The sequence below is a fragment of the Dipodomys spectabilis genome, unplaced genomic scaffold (assembly GCF_019054845.1).
Source record: "Dipodomys spectabilis isolate Male_0828 unplaced genomic scaffold, ASM1905484v1 ptg000019l, whole genome shotgun sequence".
Classification (NCBI taxonomy): Eukaryota; Metazoa; Chordata; class Mammalia; order Rodentia; family Heteromyidae; genus Dipodomys; species Dipodomys spectabilis.
In genome coordinates, this window is record NW_024870696.1 from 1368233 (window position 1) to 1394210 (window position 25978).

Genomic DNA, 25978 nt, shown 5'->3' on the forward strand with positions numbered 1-25978 from the left:
TTGAGTGCTAACCTTTTTTCAGCTTTTGCAACTCTACTGGACAGTGTATTAACTCAGAACATACCTCTGTGAGTTAAGAATGGCTTTCTAGTGGGATAAACATGATGTCCTAGCTCTTAAAGTCAGGTCCTTTAAAAGCTTGGCACTTTTGGTTAAGCTAGGAATTTTCCCTTGTACTTGTTTCATTAAACTCATCTTCATGTAACCACCAGCTCATTCAAGACGTAATGTCTCCATCAACCCTAGAAACTCTTGTGCTGCTTTGAACTCCCACACCCACCTTGAGGTCACTTATGTGCTTACTGCTGTTTTCCCTTTTTTAGAATGCCAAGTGGGGCCTTCGAGTACAGCTCACAAGATACTTGGGGTCCCCCTATGCTACCTGCAGTTCACTCTTCATTCCTAAGTAGTATTCTGCAAGGATGGTCCTGTTTATTCATTCACCCAGCAGTTGAAATGTTTCTTTGGTTGACTTCAGTTTTTGGTGATTACGAATAGCTATTCAATACTAATTTGTGAACATGTTCCATTTCAATTGGGCAAAAGCCTGTAAGGCGTGGGACTGTTTTATCACAGGGCCTTAGAAACTACTACTTTAAAAATGCCTGTGTAGTTTTACAACTCCTCTTAATAAACTGTTAGCAACTCTGAATCCTAACCAGAATTTGACAGTAAGCATGTGTGTCATGTTTTCCTGTGGTTTATATTACTGACCATTATTCTTATTTGTTCAAATACTCTACCCATCTTAAATTGACTTGTTTGGCCTGGTGATGTAATTTAGAATACTTGCTTAGCATATATGAGGCCCCAGGACCAACCACTACCATCACTCAAAATAGTATAACTGAACCTGACACTGGTAGTTCAGGTCTATCCTATTCAGGAGATAGATCTCAGGACTGCAGGGTTCAAAGCCAGCCTGGGCCATTAATCAGCAAAAAATTGGAAATGAAGCTGTGGCTAAAGTGGTAGAGTGCTAGCCCTGAGCTAAAAAGTTCAGGAAGTGTCCAGGCCAGAAAAAAAAATTATCTGGACACAAATTCACCAGATATTTTCTCAAAGCTTTGTACCATTTTTTAATTTTTTTCTTTTTGCTGAGAAAACACTTGCTTTAAGACAGGATTTGGGAATAACCTCAGTGATTATGTGACCCTGCCAATTACTGACTGGATGACTAGTGCATGATACCTTCACTTTTTAGCTAGAATTAGCAACTCAACTTCTCGTAAGTTTCATTGCTCCACCTTACCTGTCTTTTCCAGGCTAAAGTTAATCAAAGTACTATTTGTTCACCCCAAGCAATTATGTTGTCTGTTATTCAGTCATACCCTTCCCCTTTTTATATATATTTCCATGAGCTATTAACTCTATACATACCCATATGTAAGTTACCATCTTTATATACCCATCTCCCAGTAATGTGTGCAGGTACAGGTGTGCCTAGCATGTGTGAGGACCCAAGCACTAAATACTCAACACCAGAAAAACTAAGTTTAGTACTTCTATCAGTCATTGTAGTAGGTTTGCATACTTGTCACTTAATGTATCACTCTACCACTGAGCCACATTCCCCGTCCTGTTCTCTTAACCTCCAAGCACTGAGCTTAGTAAGATGTTTAAAGGAGTTGTGGCTTCGTCCTACTAAGAATTTAAGAGTACCTGTGTATAGACTAGGAGGAAGCATGGCTTAAGGGGCAGAGTCCTCAATTTTGATACCATAAAAGCAAAACAAACACATGTAATTGTTGTCTTTTTCCTTCCTAAACCCTCAGTTAATTTGCTATGTCTTTTATCTCAGATTCCACAAAAAAAAATATTTTGGTAACAAAGGTATAGATGCTAATGAGGCAGCTCCAAGGCTGCAGAAATGTTCTGCTGGGACAATTCTCTGTTTAATTTTATGAATTCTTAGATTTGGAGAAGCTAATTGATTAATCCCCAGTTTGTTAATGAAGCAGTGGTTTTAGCATGTGGCACACCCCTAAGCTCACAATTTTCTCCCAAAGGACTTGCACATGGGTGATTCTAAAACATTTGAACAGTAAATGGCAAAGTAGCCAAAAATTTAAAAAAAAAACAAACACCAAAATTAAAACCACCCCTGCATATAGCAAACTAGTTGGTGTATTACGAGCAGATATCATTTCCTGGTTTAGAAAATTCAGTATGCTTTCTGCATTACAGCTGATTCAAAGTATTATTGTTCATCTATTCTAAAACACTGTAAAACAAAATGTCCATTAAGCACCATTTTGTTAAAATGAGCATCTTAAAAAATGCAATGTTTTTATCAGGTGCTGGTAGCTTACAACTGTAATCCTAACCACTCAGGGAGACAAGATCAAGAGGAATGTTTGAGGCCAGCCCAGACAGCAGTCAGAGACTCCCATCTTCAAAAAGCCAGGCTGGAGGCATAGCTCAAGTAGTAGAACACCAGTAAAACAAGCACCATAGTGCCATAAAACACATGACTTTTTAGCCACCAAACTCCCATTTGTCATAAATGGTAATAAGGAAAACTGACATAAAAGTATTCCCATTTATTTGCATGAAGCATATTACTTATGAAATAATTTCAAGGATCTTAAGTGCTGAATCCTCATCTAAAACTTTATTTCCTTGAGCTCAATAGAACATACACAGATCCATGTAAAGAACAGTCATATTAAGCAAATTCAAATCTAACTTGCTAAACTAGTTCTAGTCCAGAAACAAAGCAACATAAATGGTTAGTAACCAGGTGATCTGATTTTCTTTTTGAGTAGTTCTCTGAAATCTGGTAGAAACAAGGTGGCCAAAGGACCACCGGAACAAATGTCTAACCTTTTCCTAACCCAAGTTAGCCACTGAAGAGTCATCTCACCAGATCTTTAGGTTCAGGCATTCTTCATTTTCTGTGAAAAAAAGATTTTATATCACCCCTTATTCCAAATGTGAGATGCTGGGTGAATATTTTCTACAAATACCTTAAGTTCATCATTATATATTTAAAAAAATCCAACTTTTAGTAACGAATGAGTAGACAAACATTTGGATATTCATCCCATCGTGCAAGGACTTCGGCCAAGGTACCTTTTAATGTGTCTGCAAGCATTAGACGTCATCATTTTGGTACCATATGTTAGGTGTGTAACAATACATCAGATACCAGTTCATCCCAACCAGTATTTATCCAGACAAATAGAAAAGCTGAACAAAAATATAGTTCTGATAAGGGCCGCACTCACAAACCCAACAGTTGGTAGTAATTATTTTCTTCCCCATCAAAGGCTCTGTTCAAGGTTTTGTTCATGATAAAAACAGGATTTGGAAAAATGATAAAATGCTTCATTTTTCTTATCACTATCCATTAAATGTCCTATACTTGTCAAATTAATTCAAACTAATACTTGAACTACCAAATCATCACTATGTTACTGTTCAGCAGCAACTATGTTCAAACAAACATCAATACTACATTCTCAAAAAAAAACCGCTGAATCGAGTGCTACCAAGTCTGCATTTAAGAAGCCCTACTCTGCATCCTTAAAGACTGCCATTCTGCTTCAGTAACTGAGTTTGTCACATTTTATTTCAACAGATAAAGCACTCTGCTGAGAATATAAAAAGTTATAAAAAGGCAATCATAAAAGATTAAATATTGGTAGGCATGTCAGCTTTTAATAAAAACAAAAATAGTCATTGTTATCTCTTTAAATAAGTATCTTTTGTTATAGAGTATTCCAGTTATTGAAAAAGGGTCCTTAAAAATCCCAACTGCCTACATGTTTAAACCCTACTCTTCTAGCCCATTATAAACAACTGAGGGAGGAGTCACTGAATGTGCAAATTGGCAAAACAAATGTGGAGAAGGGACTTGTTGAAGTGACATGCCCAATCAATTCTGTTTATTCTTTTATAGTATCAACTTCCAAAAGATAAAATAACCAAAGAAAGTCTTAAAAAGACACAAAACAGACCTTCATCTTTGCATTCCTTCCCAAACACAAAAAGTTATGTACAGCGTGTTTAATAATATGCAATATGCAAAAGCTTTGTGTTGCTGTTAACAACATCTATGAACATCTATACCCACCCACCCTCCTTATTCACAAGTGTACCTCTACTAAACACAATTACATCACTAAGCCTGTTAGTTTAAGAGGGTCTTAAATTTGTTAAAACTGGAAAATCTTTGTGTAAGGGCTCCACTCATTTGACTCAACATTATAGACTTCCACTGTATTCAGAAATTCATTGCCATCAAATCCTCCCACTGCATAAATGGTGTTCCCGACAGTTGCGATCCCAGCATTGCTCCTGGGTGAAGTCATATTTCCCATCATCTTCCATTCATTCCTAGTTGGATCGTACATCTCCACACAACTAATTGCATGAGAGCCATCAAAGCCGCCACCCACAAACAGTTTTCCTAAAAGAGAAATGAAGCAGAATAAATCTTCAAGCTGAAGTACAATAATGAAAGGAAAATCACGTATCTATTCATAGAAAAATCAATAATTTTAAGTAAAAATGCCTATTCTATCAGAAAATCTCCCTGAATTCCAATGCAAGCTCTCCTTAGAAGGTGGGGTTAAAAAAGGAGTGACATGGATAAAAAGAACTTAAAATGGACAGACGTGGCAAGAACTTAAAATGGACAGACGTGGCAACACCTAAAAAACATTTCTCAATTCTCAACAATTGTTTTGTAGTCATTAAAGAAATGAGAGGCACAAAGTTGAACAACTCATTTACAGCTCTTAGGTTGGCAAATTAGATAGCATTATACACTGAAGTTTGTGTATCTGGTCCAGTTTATAGAACTAAATACTCCACAACAACTGAAATTCTAGAGCTTTCCAATGATATAAAAGTTTGGAAAGCCAGGCACTGATGGCTCATGCCTGTAATGTATCCTAGCTACTCAGGAGACTGAGATGTGAGGATCACAGTTTAAAGCCAGCCCAGGCAAGAAAGTCCATGAAACTCCAATTAACCATCAGGAAACCGGAAATGGTGCTGTCTGTGGCTCAAGTGGTAGAGCTCTGGCCTTGAGCTTAAGAGCTCAGGGACAGTGCCCAGGCCCAGAGATGCTGGAAGAGACGTTCTCACACTGTCTACACATGAGTCTATTAAGACTCAGCTTTGTTTCAAAAACAATGCTAAATGACGACCATTACATAACTAGAAATTTAAAACAACAATAAAACCGGTATGAAAAGCAAGCTGTGTCTACATTAAAGAAAGTTTAACATGGTAAGGCAGTAAAAGTATTCTGTGAAGGTTTAAGTTCCAATTCGTGTGGAAAAAAAATGGATTTGTATCTGCAACACTTGGAAATCATATTTTACAATTACCACTAGAAAGGGCAGGAAGCTCAAGATGAAGTATTTGGGATTTGGTTTATGGAAGAAAATGATTTGGAACTTCATTAAATACCAAAAGACTGGTGATTATATTTGTGTATTGAGTCTGACTAGAGGGGGAAAACAGCAATATAAAACCCCAACAAACTTCTAAAAGACAAGTCTCCAACCCCACTGATCAGAGATGGCTGCTTCTGAATTCTAAATTGGACAAGGGCATATATAACTTCTATCATTTTCACCTTCTTGGAATCTGAGAACAAATCCTTGCTACTATTATTTACTTATTGACTTACCATCAAGAACAGCTACTCCAGCTCCTCGCCGGGCCACATTCATGGGAGCAATTAAAGTCCAGGTGTTGTTTTCAGGACTGTAACGCTCTACTGTGTTCAGACAATTCCAAGACTCTGCACCTCCAATAATGTACAAATACCCACCAAGCTCACAAACTGCAGACTGGTGTCTACCTATAAAATCAAGCCAAACCAAGATTACCAATTCTTTCAAACCTGTGTGAAGCCACACATACAATTTCACAAGTCTTTAACTTACGAATGTTAAGAGGAGCACAGCTTGTCCACGATTTTGTTACAGGATCAAAAACATCACAATTTTTCAGTCCTTTCTGACCATATGGATCAGAGCCACCAATGATGTATAATTTCCCATCAAGAGCACATACTCCTATGTGAACATAAGATACAGCTATACATTAATAACTTACTGTATTTAGATATTGGCTATCTCAGAAGAAAAGAATTATTACCTGCATTACATCGGTTAGTTCTCAATTCTGGAACAGGGGTCCAGTCATCAATGTTTGGGTCATATGTCTCTCCACAACTCAAGTCATCGGAGTGGCCATTTGATCCACCTACCACATAGAGTTGGCCCTATGCCAAAATGAAAGGTGAGAATTTCTGCCATGCTAAAGAAACAAGGCTAAATATAGGGTGTGATGGCAATATAATATGCTTACCATGAGTACAGCCATCTGGAATCGGGCTCTTGGTGTTCTCATAGGAGCAAGAAAGGACCAATGATCTGTATGTGGATCATAGCATTCAACTGTCCGAAGACATTCCTCTCTGTTATAGCCACCTGCTCAAAGAATCAGAGAGATTTATTTCTAAAATATTCAACTGGTTAAGGGTTTGTAGTTAATGTATTTTTTTGAGACAAGCTGTCCTATGGATCCCAGGTAGCCTTGAATTTATGATCCTCCTCCATACCCACTCAGAATGGTCCAAATAATATGTACAAAGAAAATATTAAAACCACAAAACACATTAAGAAACCAGTGGCTGATATTTTAATTAAAGGCTCACAAAAGTAATATTGTTAGTGTGAGCAAGTTATTTATTCTTGGCATAAAGTTTACTCATGCTCTATTATAGAAGCTGGGAAGGTGGCTCAGTGGTAGAGCGCTTGCCTTGCACGCATGAGGCCCTGGGTTCGATTCCTCAGCACCACATAAGCAAAAAAAAAAAAAAAAAAAAGCCAGAAGTGGCGCTGTGGCTTAAGTGGCTGAAGAGCGAGGGACAGCGCCCAGGCCCCACGACCAGACCTAAAACAAAAAAATTATAAACAGGCTAGCTTGGTTATGTCTATTTAGTGGTATTATTTCTGTCCTTTTGAAATGCCATGGAAATCTATTAAGTATATTAAGCCCTCAAATTTGCATGCCACAAGCAAGAATCAATGCTCCTTTACAGGCTTGTCCACTTAAATGTTTCCAACAAATCACAAATCCTTCTGTATTCACCTGCTGCTATGAGTTTGCCATTCATCTCTGCTGTCCCCAGTCCAGACCGTGCATACTGCATTGGAGACATGGACTTTTCTATTAGCTCATCTGGTTGCATCTCAAAGCTTAAACTCTTCGTTAGTTTTGGAGTACTTGTTGGTGAGCTCTGTGGGCTATTTCGCCCATGAAGGAAAATGACGCAAAATATACCATCCAGCACAGCCAGGCACAAGTAAGTGTTATCTGCAAACACAAGAGTTCCATGTTTATGATGCAATTACTAATTAATACTTTTGATTGCCGTATGATTCTGATTTGGACTCAATTCCAGATCCCTGATTGGGATATTCTACTATTGTTTTCCAAATTTAATTGCTTCTGAAGTTTTCCTTAGTCAATCTAAAATCATTAAAATTGACTAGGCTCCTTAAGAGTAAACTGAAGACAAAGCTGGCCATTGTCCTATACTTACTTGAAGTCTTCTCTGAAGCAACGATTTTCCACTCATGTTTAGGGCTTTGTACTGTAGCATTTGGAGAAGAGAGACATCCAGTGGAACTGCTACTTATCTGCTTATGGCCATTCTCACGTGGCGGCTTTTTCTGCAAAATCAAAAGGCAGCTACAGAAACCTAGCCAAAGACCATACCTGGTGTACCTTTGTTCCTGAGCTAATCCATGACACTGCCAAGCACGTGAGTAACTTCAACCTAAATAAGACACTGATAACACACTAACTTTAACACAACCAGTACTTTCTAGTTGACAAATTACTGGCACATTTCCAGCTCCAGATAATAAAAACAACAGTACTTAAACAACTAGTTTGAAAACATTCAGTTTAAACAATCCAAAAAGCTCAAGTCTCAGAAGGATATCTCAATGAGTGTGAGGAAGAAGAAAAATACCATCTATAAGTCAAATAAGCTCAAGTACTGTTTTAGATCCAGTATACAATCTCCCAAAAGCTATCATAAATTTGTAATGGCACGAGTTACCTGAGAAAAAACACATGTAACTATCACCACCAAACTGTCAAACCTAACTAAAGGTTCCCATATGCACTGGTATCCTTTATACATAGCCACTGAAGTGAGCAGACAAAGAGCCACCCAGTCTCTCTCAAGCTATTTTATACAAAAACAAAGCCATCACAAAAAAAGCAGCACTAAAGTTGTTATTTCCTTAGGGCTGTCTCATATGTAAATAGAGTGGTGCTCTAGACAAAAGTACTTCAACACAACATTAAGAAATGAAATACTAGTACAAGAACCAAATATCCACAAAATTGAAGTATCTAGGAAGTAACACGTGGACAAATGACTCTTAAGAGAACTACATAGACTTCCTCATATATGAATTTGCTTTCATAGCTTTCTTCCCAGTCTGAGTCCTTGTCACTTCCAAGGACTATGATCTTATGGAACTGGAGGATTGGTCAAAACTACTAAGAGAGTAACTGCCAAACAAACTGGTGCCACCTTAGTAATTAATTATCTGGCCGGCCCACTTAATCTTCAGACCATAGGGTCCAGACCACATAGGGAGGTGTAATTTCTATTAGAAAATTCTTGCTAATGGAAAGAAAAAGCAAGTGATAAAAATAATATAATAGCTATAATGTATTATGATCAAAAGTTAGGTTTGGCCTGGAGTGGTGGCACATCTATCATCTCAGTACCCAAGCAGGTTGAAGGCAGGAGAATGATGAGCTTAGGCTAAACCCGTCTTCGGGTCTGGACCATTCAGTAAGTAGTTAACAGAATGTATGCACTCCTTTGAGAAAAGGCAGAGTATGTCACATTGTTGGTTAGCACTGATTTACATGTGCACATGTAGGTATTGTTACCACCTCTTTTAATCAAAGAAGTTGGACTATATTGTGTAAGAAGTTACCCAATAAAACGGCTAAAATTAAGATTAGGAATTCTGAGAATAAAGCCTCTCATTTTATACAATGAAGTAGAAAACCCACCAGGAACTAAAGTTAGTGATATCAAGCTGTATCTGGGGAGTAACAAAGTATGTGAATCTCTCACCTCTCCTAACTTGGGGAAGTATACCCCAAATAGAAGATAGTCACATTCAGAGGTCTGATTGCAGTAAAACTACTGTAATGTACAAAGAAAAATGAAAGGGATGACTACCATTGAAGACTAGCATTATAAAACAGGCCTAGGATAGAATGCTATCCCCAGCTAATTTTCTATGACCTTTCAGATGACTTAACAGTTTACAAATATACTCTCCCTTCAAGCTTTCTTTCCCCACATTAGGTAGCTGTTACGTGATTAGAATCTAATCCTGTTCCTACCTTTCTATGACTCCATCTCAACCTTCCTTCTTCTACTCAGAAGCCTATAATATATGGCAGCTCATCCTATCTGCTTCACCATCCCTATTCAGGGCACTATAAACTAGCAAGTCACACAAGTCAGGATCCCACTCATGCTCAATTCTTCCTCAAACCTCCTAAATGATTATGGAGGCCTGCAAACTCTGATTATATGTGTGTATACATACACGGTACACAATCCATCCTTTCTCCTTAAATTTCTCCATCCTTTTATGCTTGATCAACCTTTTCATTTTTAAAAAACCCGTTACTGCTTGCAACATCTACAAACTGGTCTCGTGGGCTTTATCTATCCTGTATCTCCCCAATACTGGATTACTGAAACTGAACTGTATTTACCTGTTCCTACTCTTCCCTCAGTTAAATTCTTCCTGCTATCCCAAAATAAAGCTAAGCCCATCTAGGTTGCATGTGCCCCTTTCCCAGACTCAGGACCTCCAACCTGGAGAGAAACAACTTTGCCCAAGTAACATGATCTTAAACAGGGAAATACAGTGATCATGAAGTAATTAACCCACATAATTATGTATTAAATGCCAAATATGAACAAATCAACATTTTAATACTTTATTAATCCTAGGATTTTATTTTTTTTTTTTTTGAGGGGGGAGGTGTGCGGGGATCAGTCCTGGGGCTTGAACTCAGGGCTTAGGTACTACATGTGAGATTTTTGTTCAAGGCTACGACAGTCACAGCTCCAATTTTGTCTTTTTGGTAGTTTATTAGAGATAAGGTAGCTTGTCAGGCTTTCCCACCTGGGCTGGCTTTGAAGGGTGATCCCTCAGATCATACTTTCCTGAATATGCTAGATACTACTGCCTGGCTTCCTTGAACTTATAGACAGACAACTCTGACCTAAAAATTAATGGTTTTTGCAATCTAACTTACACACCTCTAAATCATAAGCCTACACAAATGCCTCCTCTGTGGTTTCCAGCTATTTCATTACACCTTCCTTAGGGTACTTACAGGCATTTGCTTATAAGAGTATTATTTATCCACTCTGATTAGGTCTTGCCAGCAGGAACTAACTCTTGTACTTTTTGTGGCATTGTTGGATTTGAACTCTGTGGGCTCGACACTTGGTAAGTAAACAATTATTTAAGCCATTTCTTCATCTTTTTTGTTTTTGTTTTTCAAGACATCCAGGTTGGTCTGGACCTCTATCCTATTTATGCTTTCTGCTAGATCTGTGACAAGCACACACTGATGATACCCAGATTTTTTTTTGAGAGGGGGATGTCTTTTTGTTTAGCCTAGGTTGGCCCTGAAATACAGAATTGTCCTGATGTCAGCCTTCCGTGTATAGCTGGGATATATCTAGCATTTTTGTGTCTCTATGCCAAACATCATGGCTTGACACTTACTGGGTATTTAATCTTTGTATGGTTGAAAGGACACTTTAAAAGTGTTAACTTAAATGTTATAGTTCGGTTAGGAATGTGGCTTAGTGGTAAAGTGCTTGCCTAGCATGCATGAAACCCTAGGTTTGATTCCTCAGTACCACATAAACAGAAAAGCCGAAAGTGGCACTGTGGCTCAAGTGGTAGAGCACTAGCCTTGAACTTCTAGAAGCTCAGGGACAGTTCCCAGGCTGAGTTCAAGCCGCTGGACTGGCAAAAATAAAGTTAACTAGTTAACAGAGAAAATACCCTAAATATTCAAAATGAAGCACCAAATTCTCAACTAATTCTAACCCCAAAATTCTTTAGAAAATATTCAAACACTAGCACCACAGGACACCACAGGGTGCTTTTAATAACAACCTAAAGATGGCTAGCAACTCTTACCATTTACCCTCTAAATTATTCTTTTAGAGCCTTAGGCTTGTTAGGCAAGCACTCTACCTACCACTTGAGCCACACCAACACTGTTTTACTTAAGGCATTTTTTAGATAGGGTCTTTCTTAAGGTATTTTTCAGATAGGTCCTGTCCAGGCAAACTTCTATCTATATCTCCTACATAGGAGAAATTTGCAGATGTAAACAATCACACCAAGCTTGCTGGCTGAGCTAGGATCAACACTGTCTTTCCTGGGCTAGCCTCAAACCACCATCATCCATCTGTTTCCTGAGAAGCTGGGATTACAGACAAGCACAACAATGATCAGATCACATCCTAATTAAAAATTTAAAAAAAGAAAATAACTGTTTAATCTAGATTTACTTTATAGCTTACTCCTCACTAGTACAATGCTGGGCTAAAAGGCCAAGAAAGTATATTATTTCACGAGCATTTTTATAAATTTCAAGCAGAGGCACAGCAATCAGCCAAAACGTAGTCAGGAATACGGGCTCTTTGGGGCAGTATAGAACAGTGATAGGTAAGGGGTTAAGTGCAGGCTTGTAAGACACTAGAAACCTTAAAAAAAAAATGGGTAGGGTTTATACATTGGTTAGTTCACGATTTGTGAGCTGGCAGTGGCTCAATGGTAGGCCTTGCATACAATGTCAACCAATACAAAAAATAAAAGAACATTTTCCCTAAGCTGAAGTTCTAGCTTAAATGTTTTCTAATAATGGTTGAAATGTTTGAATATACTTGTGTTTAATAAAAGCAACTAAATCAGCACAGTGGAATTATGTCTTAATTCGTTTTGCTCAAGAAACATCTAGGTTACATTGTAACATATGATCAACACCTTCTGAGCTGATAATGCTGCAGAAACACTGTAAGCCTTGTTAACAGGTCTCCAGTGTCGTCTTAGCTTTGCCATTTCTTATTTCAAATGAAAGCCCACTAATGACACAGCCTAATTGCTTGTGCAGTCATCAACTTAAGTGTATCTTTTTTCATCACAGGGTCTATTAGATATGCTGTTGCAACTGTTTTTCATCATCTAGCCAAAACAATAACTAATTTCTAAATTGCTTCATCTTGCTGTCCTTATTTTTACTATGTAAATTCTACTTTATAAGAAAAAAAAATCTAAATGGGGTTTTCTAGTTTGCTGAGTTAACTTCCGATTATGTGGCAAAAATGCTAGTTAACTCTAAAATAAGTTTTCTCCCCCAAAAGTGCTTCTGTCCAGTTATACCAATGAAATCTATCCACTTTCCTTTATTAAAGGAAAATTTATGCTTTAAAGTTCTCTAGTCAAGTTTTAACCTGAGGTTACCTCAGACTGTGCAATGTGTACCTGCACAAACTGAATGTGGTCATCATCACTGCCAAACACCTCAGCCTGTCCATCTAGAAGGTTCCCATCAAGCAGCTTGTGATCAGCTGAGTAGTACAAGGTTTGAACCTGCAAAACAGCAACAGAACACCCATGTGGCTACTGTCACCATGGCTACTCCACTAGAGCGCAGATACACAACCGCCTCAAGGTAACCTCCAGTGTGCTGCTTAAGCTTCTTTGCATCTTACTCTGGCGGGATCCCGAAGTAAAGAAAAATACATGTCATGGTGGTAAAAATTTAAAAAGCAAAAACAAAAAAAACCCAAAATCAAACACAAAATCTTCTAAGACTGGTTGAAGACTCCTTGGCTTGATTGGCTTGAAAGAAATCTTCACTGTTTTCATAGCCTCTATTGTATAACATTAAAAAAAAAAAGAAAAGAAAAAGAAAAGGCACCAGTAACAATGGAGATTCTTAAGAGAATATACATATTTACAATAAAAGAATTATTTACACCTTTGAAAATAAATGGTATGACTTGCATCAACATACTTCTCTCCTGTAGGTAATGTCAGTTAAACAAATAAATACTAGTGTAAAACTTCAAGCAAGTTTCAGTCCTCCTTGACAGATGCAAATACACAGTTAAGGCATCTGATTTTCAAGTGGGAAATGACAGAAATGAAAGATGGAGTTTGTCCTGTTTCAAAAGATAGTAATAATGTAGTCTTATGGACCGAGCAGACTGGCAAGCCTTCAGTGATTACGAAGGCTAATGAGGAAAGATCAACCAATGCTGCTCCCTCCACCTGCCTATGTTAATTCCCACCATTTCTGGTTTTCTTGTATAGTTTTAAAAGTTAAGCGACTGACTGACTAAACGTATGAACAACACCAGTGAGAAACACACAGCTTTAAAGACAAGAATCCTGTAAAGGAGTAAACACCATTAAATCATCATCGTTCTCTGCCCACAGCGGATTTTTCTTAGGAGAACTGGGGCAGGACTGCTGCTTCTTTACGTGTCAATACACTTGAGGTTTCTTCTTGTTTCTTCAGTCTTGGGTATCCTAGTTTTGTTAATAAACCTATGGGGAGATAAACCAATGGGGAGGAACAACCATTAGAAGCTTTACCTATTTGTCAAACTTAAAGCAAAAACCTGTGAAGAAAAATTAAGAATCTACAGAAATTTCAGTACCACCTCCCATTTCTAAAGCAAATTACATGCTACTTTCAAGAAAGTTAACAGCACATAATAAGCAAAGAAATAAAAATAAAAAAATAAAAAAAAAAAGAAGAGCAGAAGACCAAACTGAACAGTTCAATCAGCTCACCTGGACACCCCCCCTGTTTCTCAGCTTAGGGGTACCTATAGCAAAATTTAAATTCTTTAGGGTCATGGTTATAAAATAAAGTGAAAGGGAATCCTTCATGTCACAACAAAATAACTTTTAAGAATTGTTAGATCCCATTTACTTTAAAACTAACCTCCTCCATCAGCTCTTCCAGACTGTCTCCATTCTCCCAGATGCTACGCTGCACCCAGTTGATTACCTTTGTGTACAATTTGCCATTGCTGGGCAGGCAAACATTATCTTCAAGCATCACCTCCAACTAGAACAGGAAGGAGCAGTAAAACATGTTATTTGTGTTGAAATGCTTAATTCTTAAGACAAACTCTCCACTACATGATAAAATTTGATTCTATACATTTGCTGTAACTTTCAAGGACATTGATAATCCAAGACAAAGCAAACTGACAGGCAGAAAATACTATACTCAGAATAACAACAATTTCAGTATAGTATCATTTTTATAAACATGGCTCACTTACTTAAAGACAAAGTTTCTGTGCCTTGAACTAGGTAATAAATCTATTTATATGTATAGCCCTTACCTTTAGACGTGGAAGTTTAAGAAATTCCTCTTCTTCTGAAATTTGTAACAAATGCTCCTGAATGTATGCATCAACCTTATTCAAAAGACGTGAGTCTCCCATACAACTTGCAAAATTTCGGTAAGAGATACAGCTGGTAACATCCATTCTAGATAGTAAATAATCACCACAAACCTTGCAAAGGAAGTAAATAGCTAATTTATTCAACAAGAATTTAACTTTCAATATGTAAGCACATACACAAAGATTTAGAATTGGACCAAAAATCACTGTCAGGGAACTAGGCATAGCTCAAGTGATGATACAACACCAATAATGGTCCATGCGTCTTTTAAGATTGGCTGGGGCTGGGAAGGTGGCTGGCTCAGCCGTAGAGTGCTAGCCTTGCATACATGAGGCCCTGGGAAGATTCCTCAGCACCACATAAGCAAAAAAGCCTTGAGCTGAAGAGCTGAGGGACAGCGCCCAAACCCAGAGTCCAGGCCCCACAACCGACAAAAAAAGAAAAAGAAAAAGAAAAAGATTGGTTTACTAGCTCTTCTTTCAATGCCTTATTCATACATGCCTTCCATCATTGGCAATACTAGTGCCTACATTTTTATTTATGCAGACCATACTGTCTGTATGCAGACCATACTGTCTGTCACAACTACTCACTATAATAAGAAAACAACAGACATAGAAATGAATGTGTCTATTCACCTTTTGCCAATAAAACATTAAAAACAGAAATAAAAACAAAAAACAGCAGCTGGCTATGGCCTACAGTTTACAGCCTTCTTGCATTTGAGGAGTGTCTTTTGACTTTGATTTACTAAACAAGTCTCACTGGCATTAAGTTCTAGACATAGTTGTTGTTTTTTCTACCTGTCTTGGGCCTTGAACTCTGGGCCTAAGCAATGTCCCTAAGCTCAAGGCTAGCACTCTACTACTTGAGCCACAGCACCACTTCCAGCTTTTTCTGTGATTCCTGCCCAAGCTGGCTTTGAACTGGGATCCTCTGATCTCAGCCTCATAATAACTAGGAGTACAGGCATGAGTCACCAGTGCCCAGCTTAGATGTAGTTTTAAAGAGGAACCAAAAGGAGAAGAAAACAAAAAATTGGAGGCTTAAGTTATGATTAACTCCAGGGAAACAGCAATTCAACTCCTTAACAGATTTCACTAGCAAGCTCTGGGTTGATCCCCAGAAAATGTGCTCAGCCAGAATGGTATGCTCACACCCATCCATCTGTGCAGGACCACATTTCCATGGTTTACTGTTGGTAACCTGAAGTATAATTATTACAATTTAATGTATATTACACTAAAAATAAATACATTTACTATAGTTTAGAAGCATTTTTTGTGTAAAGGGAATTCCTAATACTGCTTGTCACCCCACTGAAAAGTGGTACAAGGTTTAAAAAGTGCTGGGTGCCAATGGCTCATATCTGAAAATCCTACTTATTCAGGAGGGTGAGATCTAGATTACTGTAGTTCAAAGCCAGCCAAGGCAGAAAAAATATGAGAGACTTCATCTCCAATTAACCAGCAAAATACCGTACTAGAGGCATGGCTCACATGTGGTAGGAACAGCTGGGAGCAAAAATGCTGTGCATATGTGAGGCCTTGAGTTCAAGCCCTGCTGTTGGCTCAATCAATCAATAAAATGAAGATGGAAAATTCCCTATGACTGGGGGAAGGGGCAGGAACTGGGACTGACATAGCCACAGCAACACAGAAAACTGTCTGAAGAATAAGCCATTAGCCTAAATTATCTTTCCAAGAGGAAGTAACACTTTTGTTACCAAAGCCAAACAGTAAAACAATATACTTAAAGGTTTTTTTGTTTGTGGGGATGTGGGTGGGCATTTTCAAATTCTTGGGAATAACAAAATGCTTCAAGACAATTTCTGAATTCCGATCACACAAAACTTCCACATAACAGGAACCCTTTTGTATTTCTTCTGATACTCTACCTGCTTCACGCGGTCCATCTTCAGTTTTTTTGCTGCAGAATAAACATCTTTCACTAATTCCTTATCAGCTTTTAACCTATTAAAAAAATTAAGAATTTAAAACATACAGTACTTAACTTAAAAAACATTATTAAAGACAATATTTCCTGATATTTCTGTATACAGTACACAGTACTTACTGAGCAGTGTATGCATAATTCAACAGGACTTCAACAGCTTCTGGATTGAGATCATCAAATTTAACATGAGAAACTCCATGAGGATCACTATCGCTATTAAAGATTTCAAATAAATAGGGACTGCAGCAAGCCAGCACTGCTCTGTGCGCTAACATCTCATGGCCACAGACCTGCAATTACCAAAAATGTACATTGTAAGTACTGAGAACGATAGACTTCTTTTTCTACATCATTACTATATCCAGTGTCCTTAACTTACTTGTATTTCTAAATACAGTATTCTCTTAAAAACTCATTTCATTAAGTGTCTATGGGGAAGACACCTATGTTTGGTTTTTAGTAACTGGTGTTTTTAGCAACAAAAGATTAGTTCTCTAAGTTCCCAATTAGGCTGTAATACCTGAAGTCGAACATCACAGAACTGGCCACTTTTTCTCAGGGCATTTAATTTGGCAACAGAAGACTCAATGAAGTTCTCATCTTCAAACATCAAGTATCCATTGGGAATCATTTTTCCGTATAAGTTTGGCTAAATAGAAGAAAAAGAGCTAAGTTATTTTACTTGCAAATAACAGATAATATCTAAAAGTGTATTTGACAAGCTGGGAATGTATCTCAAGGGGTAGAGCACCTGCATAGCAAGCCTAAAGCCCCAAGTTCAAACTGCCAAAAAATAAGAAATACAAATAAAAGAGTAATACAGTATCTTTACTCTGTAATTCTTTCTTATGGACAGCAGGTAAATCTTTTTCTAAATTATAAAACCCTGACTGAAAGAGCCCTTGTGCTGAAAGCTTGTCTCTGCATCTCATACTTTTGATGCTAAGACTTACTTCAATAACTTTCATTCTGAAAGAGGAAAATGAAAATGTCCTAACCCAATACTATAACTATAGTTACATAAAACTATCCTACCCAATAACTATATAACAGGTAACCTTAGAAGCTTTTCAGGAAGATTTCCTTGGATTTGGGCTGCTGTCATCCCTTTACTCACAAATGAGAAAATTGTTATCTCAGTCCTACACTTTTTTAGAATCCTTGAATGGTCTATTTTCTTTAAATATATAATCTCATTTTAAATGTGGAAAATTACCTAACTTCTTCCTACCTTGCTTAAAGCAGACAATTTTAAAGTCTGATAATTCTTGACACTGAATCTACCAAATATCACTTAAAAGAACAAGGCAGGGAGATTTAAAGAGATGAATTTTGTCTTCTGTTCTTACCTAAGTGTCACATACTCTTTTTTTTTTTTTTTTTTGGTCAGTCGTGGGGCCTAAACTCTGGGCCTGGGCATTGCCCCTCAGCTCTTCAGCTCAAGGCTAGTGCTCTACCACTTGAGCCACAGCACCACTTCCAGCTTTTTTCTGCTTACGTGGTGCTGAGGAATTGAACCCAGGGCCTCATGCAAGCAAGGCAAGCACTCTACCACTGAGCTAACTTCCCAGGCCAAGTGTCACATATTCTAAACCACTTATTTCCTAAGATATCATAACAGAAACTATTGTTTTAAAAAGTTGTTTTAAAAAAATTACTGTAAAAACAAATGATTTCACAAAACTTCACTATGTATGAGATGGGCATAGTGACACACATCTATAATCCCAGTGGCTAGGAGGCTGTAGAATAGAGCTGAAGGCCAGACTGATCATATTTAAAAAAAAAAAAAAAAGTCAAAATTAGTGACCTGGTGTGCTGGTAGCTCACATCACAGCTACCCAGAAGGCTGAAATCTGAGGATCCCCTGGCAAAAAAGTCCAAGAGACTTTTATCTACACTAAATTACCCCAAAAAAGCTGAAAGTATAGCTATGGCTCAAGGGTAGAGCACTAGCCATGAGCAAAAAAAATTCATGGACAGTACGCAGGCCTGGAGCCCAAGATCCAGGAATATCGTGCACGCATATACATACAAGTCAAAATAAAGGAAAGGCAACAGTATAAAAATGCTTTCTATCTTAGAGGAGGGACACAAAGTCACAATGCCTCTGATCTTATAAAAGCTGGAAGTAGAGCTGTAACTCAAGTTATCTTGAGTAAAAACGAAGGAAAAAAAAAGCGCAGGGACAGGCCCCACGACTGGCATGCGCGCACACACACACATGTACACACACAAACACACAGTTACTGATGTCTCTGCCTTTTTAAAAACACCAAAAGAAAAAAATCTGTACTGAGTACAGTCTTCAGAAAAACATTTTATCTTAAATGCTACACTGAGCATTCATTCACTTACCTTTTTACTGGTGAGAAATGATTACTGGGAACTAAAATTGATCCAAAGACAAAGGAGTGTCGAAAGGAAGCACTTTGTCAAGGTATGAAGATAGGTGGCTGGAGTGAATGTTGATGTTTCTTAAGTTCTAATGGTGGTTCCAAAACTATCAGGCTTGAAAATGATGTAATCAAGTCCTTAAAAGCTATAGACACGAATTTCTTCTGTGATAATCATGCATCATAATCTACAACAATGATAGATTTAAGTTAGATATTTAGAACAACTGAAGCCTGCCACTCATTTAGACAGAGCATGCAAACAATGTTTAACAGACTTTGAGACAGATGGCAAAAATATTCACGTCACATAGAACTCTGGGTCTGGGCACAGTCACTGAGCTCTTCAGCTCAAGGCGAGCACTCTACCACTCCCGGCCTTTTCTGTTTATGTGGTGCTGAGGAATCGAACCCAGGGCCTCATGCATGGGAGGCAAGCACTCTACCACTGAGCCACCTTCACAGCCCAACTCAGGCAATCTTTAAAATAAATCCTCCCCAAGAGGGCAGGAGCTAATGAATTATCATTTAAGCTAAGAGTTAAGGAATATATAAACATTGGTTTACTCCTATTCTTTCTATACTATTACATTCCAATTTATGAGATGCCTGTAAATTTTAGGACCCAGCAAATAACCTGAGTGCTAATCCCAAACATGGAAACACTGTTACAAACCACATACTCCAAAGTATGCTCTACACATCCTAGTCTCAGTACCTTTGTTCTACCTCCAAAACCCATAATCCAACCTCTGCTACAGAGCCTTTGCCAAATCATTTACCCATCCTCATCATACAGAAACCTCTGAGAAATGTATGTCTAATTTTACAGCTTGTCTATTCTGCCTCTATCTATTTGCTAATCTTTCTCAATTCAAGAACAAGGCAGCAAAATCTCCCCAACCTTTCCCTCCACAAGTAGATCAACATTTGAATTTATTATTCAGAGAATAGTAAGTTTATAAAATAACGCAATTTACTATCATAAATATGTTAGCCTGGTATTGTTGGTTCACGCCTATAATCCTAGCGACTCAGGAGGCTAAGATCTGAGGATTGTGGTTCAAAGCCAGCCAAGTTCAGCAAAGTCCATGAGACTCTTTATCTCCAATTAACTACCACAAAATGGAAGTGGAGCTGTGGGCTCCAAGTGGTAAAGCACTAGCCTTGAGCAAACAAATATAGCCAGAGTGCCCAGGCTCTGAGTTCAAGCCCCACAACCAACAACAGTAACAAAAGAATAGCATGTTGAAATAAATGAAATAAACAAAAGGGAAATCATTAAGGTCTGTTCTTTGTGTGATCATTTTACTCATATACACTAATACAATACCAATAGAATTATTCTGTTGCAAATTAAATCTTCAAGGACATCAGTCCTCCTACCTATTTTTTCCCATTCATTTTCACATCCTCAATTATTAGTCTCAAATTTATATGGCACTTACTTTTACTACCCCTCCTTCCCAAGTGCTGGGGATTGAGCCCAGAACCTTGCATGCTACACTCCCAGCCTGAGACTTATTGTTTTTGAACTTTTGAACTGCTATTACATCACCACCTAATTCAGAGAACTAAGGGAACTGTGTAAAATGTGCACTTTTAAAAATGGACATCTTAAAGCTACTTAGACTTTCTGTACACATCAACCAACCTCATATTCTAAATCCATCAATTATTTCCAAGGGAATATTTTCTTGCTTCAGGGCTACTGAAGGCAGTCTAATAATGAACCTATTCTGTAAGATTTAACATGGTATACAACCTGTGAGAGAGAGCTGGAACCCATATTCTCTAGCTAGTTTCTCCATAACAGGTTTCATTTTAAGGAAGTAAGTTAAAGCTTATTCCTTCCTCAAAACTATCACACGTTACATAATGCTAACTTTCACTGCTTTACAATTCTCAGCTTTCTTACTGAGCTAGTTTTAATAAAACAAATGCTCTCCAAGTGCACACAAACCTATCTTCACAGAAATAACACACTATCCTTTCAAACTGGGTGCCAAACTACCTTGCATAACTGGCAACTCACTGCACAGCTTTATAAGCTACTCCTAGAACAAAGGTAATGGAGAGGGAACCCCACACAAACTATTTGATATGATTAAAATACATCCTTTAAAAATCTAAAACATCAGGGCTGGAAAAGTGGCTCAATGGTAGTGCTTGCCTTGTATGCATGAGGCCCTGGGTTCGATTCCTCAGCACCACATAAGCAGAAAAGCCAGAAGTGGCACAGTGGCTCAAGTGGTAGAGTGCTAGCCTTGAGCTGAAGAGCTAAGGGACAGTGCCCATGCCCAGAGTTCAGGCACCACGACTAACAAAAAAAATCTAAACACCGTAATATGGGTTTGTATTTGAAAACTTGTAACCTACCCACACACAAAAGAATGGCTCCTGGTTTCCCTCATTTGTTGAAATTAGTGTATATCTAAGATAGTCTTAGCACAAGATCACAGCAGTTCAATAGCTATATACATGTGACCATATAAAATGATGCTAATCAAAACAAACTCCAAGATATAGAAACAAGAGGGTTTTTTTTTTTTGGTTGTTATTTTGTTTTTAATGTACTGTGTGAAATTTTTCTTTTTTCTTTGGTTTATCCTCTGTTGTCACTGTTTTTGATTTTGGCACCTGTGACTTGTATATATATTTATTGATTTGAGGAAGGGAAGAGGAGTAACAAAATGGAGAGACAAAAGACAAAGGGTGAACCAAGGTAACAGGGATACTTATAAGACATTATGTGGAAATGAACTTTACAACTTGAAGGAGGGAGTGGGAAGTGGGAGAAAAACGAGGGGGGGGGTTAACAATGTTTGACAAGAAATGTATTCATTACCTTACTTAGGTAACTGTAACCCCTCTGTACATCACCTTTACAATAAAATAAAACTTAAATTTAAAAAAGAAGTCAGAAACTAAAAAACAAAATGGCACCTGTTATTTAATACATTAAATGTTCTACCTTAAAGTTTATTTTCTAAGAAAGTGACGGTTAAAATTGCTAGTCTCTTAGGAGAAAACTTAAGACTTTTTTGAGCAATTCTCAGCATACAAATTTATAGAATATCTTCATATATTTTGTACTTGATTTTTTTCTATATCAAGATCTTAATATGAGCCTTACCTTTTTATCTATAAAAATACAACCTATATGCTTTTTAAAGTCAGCCAAACTTTGGATGACATTTAAGTTAATGTAAACTTGCTTTTGAAAGGTCATTCACTTTTGTCAAGGATCTGTTTAGGCAAATTAAGACTTCTAAACTACACTCCAAATACACATTTCTTTTTTGGTCAAGCACAGAAACTGTGGGTGGTTTTTTTCTTGTTTTTTTTTTTTTTTAAATAAACGTTTTTCTTTGAAAAATACCAAAGGCCCTACAAAAAGTACACTACTTGATGTTTAAACTATACTTTCAACATGTCCACTTTTAAAATGAAAGCAAGTCAAATAGAATATTCTGATAAATGTATTTCACAGGACTACCCAAAGAAATAAAGAGGACTCAAACGAAGAAACTGCTTTTAAGATTCAGAACTACATAGAGCTGAGCTGAAGTGAAATGTGAAATTTAACACGTCTTTATAATAGTTGTTGGGGGGGAAAAAGGCATACCATGGCCTTCCCCTAAATTCTTCTCTGGACTTTAGAAAGATAAAAGTGATCCGCTCATCAGACTTTAAAACGACTTTTAAAAGCTCAAGATAAACTGCAAATACTTAAGGTTAAAGTCAGTTTCTGAGGGTAGGCAACCATAAGGCAGTCATTCCAACCCAACACTGGGCCCAAAGCCTCATGCGTGCTTAGGTCAAAATGCTATCTCTGAGCTACATCCTTAGGCCACTGTTTTAAAACCAGAAGTTTTAGCTTCCCAATGTCACCTCAGAAACCACAATTACCATCCGTCTGTATCAAAACACCAAACTCACTCGCCGGTCCCAAATTGGAATGAAATATTTATAACCCAATGGAGTAGACCAATTTTGGGGGTTTTTAAAATATGTTTTTACTGTAAAAATACTGTACAGAGGGGTTAAAGTAACATGAATAAGGCAATGAGTAAATTTCCTATCGTGGAGTAAACCAATTTTGACCCTTAAACATCACACCTAACAAGCTTAGAAGGCAGATAAACCAATGAAGAAAACAGCAAAAGGGAAAAGGAAGACAGCACAAACATTTCAGAAACTGCAGCTATTTGGGTTTGAATAGACTATAGACTGCAGGATGCAAATGGCAAACCGTAGGAGAGGAAGTAAGAGTAATTCTAACATTTAAACAATGGCTAAGTATGGGGAACGAAAGGACTTAAAGAAGGAAGTATAGGGCATTTGAGCAGACAAGTTGGGGGGATGCCCTGGGAGAACTGGTAAAATGTGGACAGAAGACAAGGCAGTGAGAACTCTAGACATTTTTGCTTAGATGTAGCATCATTAGCAAAATGAGTAATTTTGAAATTCCAGAAAATATAACAATCACTTAGTTTGAGGCATGGAGAAAAATAAGGAAATGAAGAGGGGGACTTATTGGACACCTAGGTTACATCAACAGGTTACAAATACTGATCTACACATAGGTTTAGAAATACCTACAAGGCACTAATTGACATCACTCTTATTTCTAATACTTCTACCTAAAGTCTGTAGCAAACAAGGTTGGTGCTCAGAATTTCAACCTGCAATCCATATTGCTAAAGTTAATGAAATGATTGTTAAGCATTTCAATTTAGCATCAATGATTAAGGCATTTCCCTAATAGGAAACGGGGGAATTAAATGACAATTAAATGCTTTGTCTTGGGAAGGGGGAAAAATCAGAAAAACAAATCGGAAGCCTACACATTAACATGTATTAATTTACTAGAGATTTCACCTATTAGGAAAGTACAAAGAAAAGTCATTGCAGGTTTCCATCAATGAACTCCAGCTTACCTCCAGTTACCAAACTGTATAGGTTTGGTAAGCTGCCTGGTACTAGTTTCAACCTAACCCTACATTATGATCAGGTTTCAAATTACAGCTGTTCCTGCAATACTTTTTAAAACAGAAGTTTCCGCAGAATTCAACCTGAACTTATTATCAGTATTTTTTTCCTAAAGCAACCATTAGTGCTAGGATCAAAAGCCAGCAAGATTTCCAGGGTTATCATTTATTACTAAACAGGGGACCACAACAACCCAAGGATTAAAAAAAAAAACTTTATTGTGTTATAATAATCTTCATCATTACCAACAGACAGTAGAAACAAAACTGCGCCTTTTAGGCTCATCCGATTTCTTCTGGTTGGAAATGCCAGCTGTCTCCGACCATCTGTCTATTTTACACATGGGGAGAAAAGCGCACGGATTTCCCAAGTATTTGCGGCTCTACATCGGCTACGTCCATACTTCGTGAAGTCTGATATTAGCCGATGTCTTTTTCTCATGGCTTTACAACCAAAGATCCTTTCCCAAAAGCAAGTTAGTACAAGAAAAGAGTAAAATACGCACCCATTCCTTTTTTTCTTTTTGGTGGTTGTGGGGGTGGGGGGAAGAGAGAGAGAGAGAGAGAGAGAGAGAGAGAGAGAGAGAGAGAGAGAGAGAGGCCAGCAGCCCAGAATCACCGGCGACCCCAGGCCCCCCCAGACTCCCCAGGCCTGGCTGGCGCCCAGAGCCCGCACACCCCCGCCCGCGATTGGCCAGCCCCGCAGTCATTCAGAGGCGACACGTCAGGCCAGCCGCTCCCTAGCTCCTCCCGCCTTCTTCTCCCCGCGCTTGGCAAGGAAAGCGGGCAACGTGGAGCGGGAACAAAGGACCCCGCGGCCCACGGCGATCGGGGACGCGGTGCCACCTCTGCCGCAGGCCCCGGGGACCCGCGCGGCGCCCGGGCGACTCCCCGCCCACACGCGCTGGCCCCCGCAGGTCTCTCGGGGAAGCGCCCGGCTCCCCTGCCAGGGTCCGTTCCTCCCGGTCAACCCCGAGATTCCCGCGCCCTCCTTCCGGAGGACCCCCTTCCCCCCCACCGCGCCTTCCCCACGCCGCCCGGACCCCCGTCCGGCGCAGCCGACCTCTCGATCTCAGCGCCCTGCCACCCCGGCCTCGGCGCCGCGCAGCTCCCAGCCGCCGCCGTCGCCGCTCCAGCCCCGGGCGGGCAACGCGACCTAGCAACCACGGCCGCGCCGGGCACGCGAGGCGGCCCCGCGACGCCGGCGGCCCGGGGCGTCCTCCCCCGAGACGCGGACGCCGCTCCGCGCCTCCCGCCCCCTCCCCGCCGCCCGCGCCAGGCCCGCGTCTCCCCTGCCAGCCGCGCCCTCGGCGCTCCGGCGCCGTCCGGACGTCCAGCGCCAATTACCTGGTTCATCTCTGAAGAGATGGAAAAATTCATCTCTGGGGCTCCGACGGGGCGCAGGAGGAAGCGGGAGGGGACCGGCCCGGCCGAAAGCTCCCGGAGGCGGCGGCGGCTGGCAGCGACCGGGCGCGGGGACTCACAGCCAGTCCGCGGAGGCTGCGGCGCCACCGGAGGAGGGCTCGCAAGGACTCGCTCGATCGCCGGCACGGCCACGCGGAAGCAGCAGGCGGAGAGACTGCGCCCAGCACTGCCAGAGACAGCCGCCCGACCTCCACGCGCGTCCCGGAGACACTGCCGCTGCTGCCGCCGCCGCGCGCGCCCGCCCGTCCGCACCGCACCCCCCACGCACGTCACCACGTGCGCCGCCAACGCCAACGCCTCCCGGGCCGCTTCCGGCTCCAACCCATCCGCGAATCACAGGCGAGCTCCAGAAAGATCCCGCGCTGGGCCCCGCCCCCTCCGCAGACACGCCCACATCCCGTCCCGCCCTCCTCCTCGGTCCGCCGGCGCTTCCTCCTCCACCGCGCAAGTAGGTCAGCGCAAGGTGATCCCGCGGCGCGGGACGGCTCTGCGTCCCCCGGCGTCCGCGCCGTCCTGCCCTGGTCACGCTGTCCCCTCCTCCCTCGACCTGCAACTCTGCCTCCGTCCTTTCGGACGGTCCCGGAACTAGTTCTCCCAGGCCGCCTTCACCTGCTTCTCTTTCCCTGGAGGCACAATAGCTGAAGGGATCGGACGTGGGTGATGA

At 39.8% G+C, this 25978-nt stretch overlaps 1 protein-coding gene across 4 annotated transcripts; it reads right to left on the minus strand.

Moving 5' to 3' along the window:
• Nucleotides 1-2530: 2530 nt before the first annotated feature.
• Nucleotides 2531-25523, minus strand: LOC122103853 (influenza virus NS1A binding protein). Of its 4 annotated transcripts, none has more exons than XM_042674543.1 (15): nt 25237-25509; nt 18863-19083; nt 17020-17150; nt 16620-16789; nt 16441-16516; nt 14480-14653; nt 14071-14196; nt 12597-12704; nt 7574-7703; nt 7120-7344; nt 6334-6455; nt 6121-6247; nt 5907-6038; nt 5648-5821; nt 2531-4414 (listed from the first exon to the last, which is right to left on the minus strand). In XM_042674543.1, exons 3-15 carry the CDS (start codon nt 17128-17130, stop codon nt 4161-4163), a joined length of 1929 nt encoding a protein of 642 aa, XP_042530477.1. In that variant the 5' UTR covers nt 17131-17150; nt 18863-19083; nt 25237-25509; the 3' UTR covers nt 2531-4160. The 4 variants fall into 4 exon arrangements, with proteins under 4 accessions (XP_042530477.1, XP_042530476.1, XP_042530478.1 ...); XM_042674542.1 differs by having other exon boundaries at nt 17020-17148; nt 18858-19083; XM_042674544.1 differs by lacking the exons at nt 14071-14196; nt 14480-14653; nt 16441-16516; ... (2 more) ...; nt 18863-19083; nt 25237-25509 and adding an exon at nt 13527-13663.
• Nucleotides 25524-25978: the final 455 nt, after the last annotated feature.

Bases quoted from the DNA above. Each gene is read 5' to 3' on its own strand.
- LOC122103853 (XM_042674543.1), bottom strand. From the start codon at position 17,130: ATGATTCCCAATGGATACTTGATGTTTGAAGATGAGAACTTCATTGAG. The intron at 14,197-14,479 runs GTAAGGGCTATA...TTCCTGTTCTAG, and splicing joins TTAAACTTCCACGTCTAAAG to TTGGAGGTGATGCTTGAAGA. The intron at 12,705-14,070 runs GTTAGTTTTAAA...GCTGTTTTGCAG, and splicing joins TGGAAGAGCTGATGGAGGAG to GTTCAAACCTTGTACTACTC.